We start from the raw sequence: 2,500 nt of genomic DNA on the forward strand, positions 1-2,500 counted from the left end.
ATACGTAATTCCACATACTAAGCGAAGAAGGGGCGTATACAACCTCTACATATCTCGCTCTCCCTATTCTCAAAACATACTATTTTCTACTATTTATTCACTGTACACGGTAAATTACTCACCAGAACCCCCCGGCCATCAACACTTCCTCCGGTTTCACCCACATGACTGCTGCTACTTAATGGCCATCGTATTTCTGCCTTCATAAAAGTGTTGAAAATCAGCTGGTTTTGTTGACATCCAGTTGTTGACTTCCACCGCTAGAGGGCAGTAAGTCCTCGCCTACCGCGGGAATTTTAAATATGATTATGGCTATCGTCGTTGTCGTAGTTATTACTTATTTTTATTTTTGTTTTTCTTTCTTTGTCTTTTTTCTCTTTCTCTGCCTCCTCCTTCTTCTATTCCTTATCTTTTTTTTTCTTTTTCATTTACCTTCCAGCTTCCTTTCTTTTCCTCCTCCCTTTTCTTCTTCTTTTTCCTCCTCCTCCTCTTTCTTTCTTTTTCCTCCTCCTCCTTCTTCTTTTTCTTCTTTTTTTTCCTCTTCCTCCTCTTTCTTCTTTTTTTCCTCCTCCTCCTCCTCCTTTTTCTTCTTCTTTTTCCTCCTCCTCCTCCTTTTTCTTCTTCTTTTTCCTCCTCCTCCTCCTTTTTCTTCTTCTTTTTCCTCCTCTTTCTTCACTTCCTCATCTACCTTTTCCTTCTCCTAATTTCTCCTCTCCATCCTCCTCCATTTCTTTTTTCACGAGTTTATTAATTTCTGAGAGTTATCAAAGCCTTTTTTTAAAATATGCATAGAGTTGGTGTGCTTTATGCATCTAAATCACTTCGTTCTATATGCAACTCTCTTTTCTGTGTATTTTCCTATTAATTTTCCCCCTTTTCATTTCCTCTACTTTAATCACAGATCATGAGTTGACTTGCATATTCCATTGAAATATATTTATTTATGTACCTTTTTTCTGTGAGACAAAACTATATATATGGGAGGGAATATGGCATTCAATATCATTTGCTGTATCATTCTCATCAAAACCTCAGATTGGTTGTGTTAGTGAGTAAACAATGGTTATCATTAAGGATTAGTCATTCAAATATTTATGAATTTGATGAGTTTTGTCTTGTCAATATAACCATCTATGAATGCAGCAAGGAAAAATTATTTATGGTAACTTTTTGTTATTTTTGTTTTTATATATATATTTTTTAACTTATTTTTTCCTATTCATTTGTTATGGATTTTTTTTTATTCCATATACCTGTTTTATTCTTTATGGTTGAAATTATGCAGTTGAAGGAATACAGGGGAATGTGTTTTGTGGGTGTTGGTGTTTTTTGTGTATTTAGTGTGTTTGGGGGGGATTTCGGTTGTAGTAGTGTTTATTTTATGGATGTTTTTTTATATAGATGAGTTTTTGAAATAATTTTGTTATGTTTGTTGTCTGGCTTTCATCTTTTCATGATAATCTTATCTAAAACAATTCATATTTTTCCCAGCAGTGTCATGAAATGAAGTGGTATACCTATTGAAAATGGATAATGATAATGTTAAACAATGGTAACTGCAACAGATAATTTAAATTTTTGTATTCTTGTATCACTAATGACAACAGAAATTTCTTGTTCATGAATGGTGTCTCATATTTCAAAATAGACCTTGCAACAAAGGTTTAAAGAGTACATATCCACTTTTATCTTTTATTTTTCCTCCTACTCCTTGCTTTACTGTATCTTCATAATTCATTCAGTCTTTTTTTGTAAGCAGGAACATCTTTTCAATGGTTGAAGTTGGTTTACTATACTTCATAAAGGATCAGTGAGAGCATTACCTGTATTCTAGACGGTTTCTTCCTAGAAAATAGCCCACATCATTAGTAGCTGATACCTGATTCTCTTTTCCCCAAGCCCATTTAGAGAGAGAGAGAGAGAGAGAGAGATTTTTGAAGATGTAGGAGAGCTGAGAGGGGAGATGAGGATGGTGGAGAGGAAGATGAGGAGCGGAGAGAGAGTTTGGAAGAGAGAGGAGGAGAGCAGAGAGGAGAGGGAGAGAGGGACAGAGAAGACGGGAGGAGAGAGGAGGAGAGAGGAGGGAGGAGGGAGATAGAGAGGGAGAGAGGGATGAGATGGGGAGAGAGGAGAGGAAGAGAGGGAGGAAGGAGAGAGGTGGAGAGGTAGAGGTGTGGAGAGGACGAAGAGAGGTTGAGGAAGAAGAGGAGGGGTGGGGGGGGGGGAGGAAGAGAGGGAAGGGGAGGAGGGGGAGGGATGGAGAGATGAGAAGAGAGAAGGAGAGAGAGGGAGAGAGAGAGGAGAGGGAAGAGCGGAGGAGGAGAAGGGAGAAGGAAAGAGGGAGAGGGAGTAGAGAGAGAGAGAGAGAGAGAGAGACTGAGAGAGAGGGAGAGAGAGAGAGAGAGAGAGAGAGAGAGAGAGAGAGAAAGAAAAAATATCTTAGAGCTGGTCTGTTTAGTTAGTCTTTCCTGTTTTCTTGTACTACATGGGCCAAAACAGT

General features: G+C 38.4%; 1 protein-coding gene across 1 annotated transcript in view; it reads right to left on the reverse strand.

The window, feature by feature from the left end:
* Nucleotides 1–276, reverse strand: part of Tbc1d8-9 (TBC1 domain family member 8/9) — a 30,203-nt gene extending 29,927 nt beyond the window's left edge. Inside the window, exon 1 of the mRNA XM_086534068.1 lies at nt 123–276. Within this exon, the coding sequence (XP_086390194.1) occupies nt 123–166 (44 nt within the window). The 5' untranslated portion in view covers nt 167–276. The remainder of the gene's footprint in view (nt 1–122) is intronic.
* Nucleotides 277–2,500: the final 2,224 nt, after the last annotated feature.

The sequence above is a fragment of the Penaeus japonicus genome, unplaced genomic scaffold (assembly GCF_977035675.1).
Source record: "Penaeus japonicus unplaced genomic scaffold, GWHDUDI00000001_assembly GWHDUDI00000040, whole genome shotgun sequence".
Lineage (NCBI taxonomy): Eukaryota > Metazoa > Arthropoda > Malacostraca > Decapoda > Penaeidae > Penaeus > Penaeus japonicus.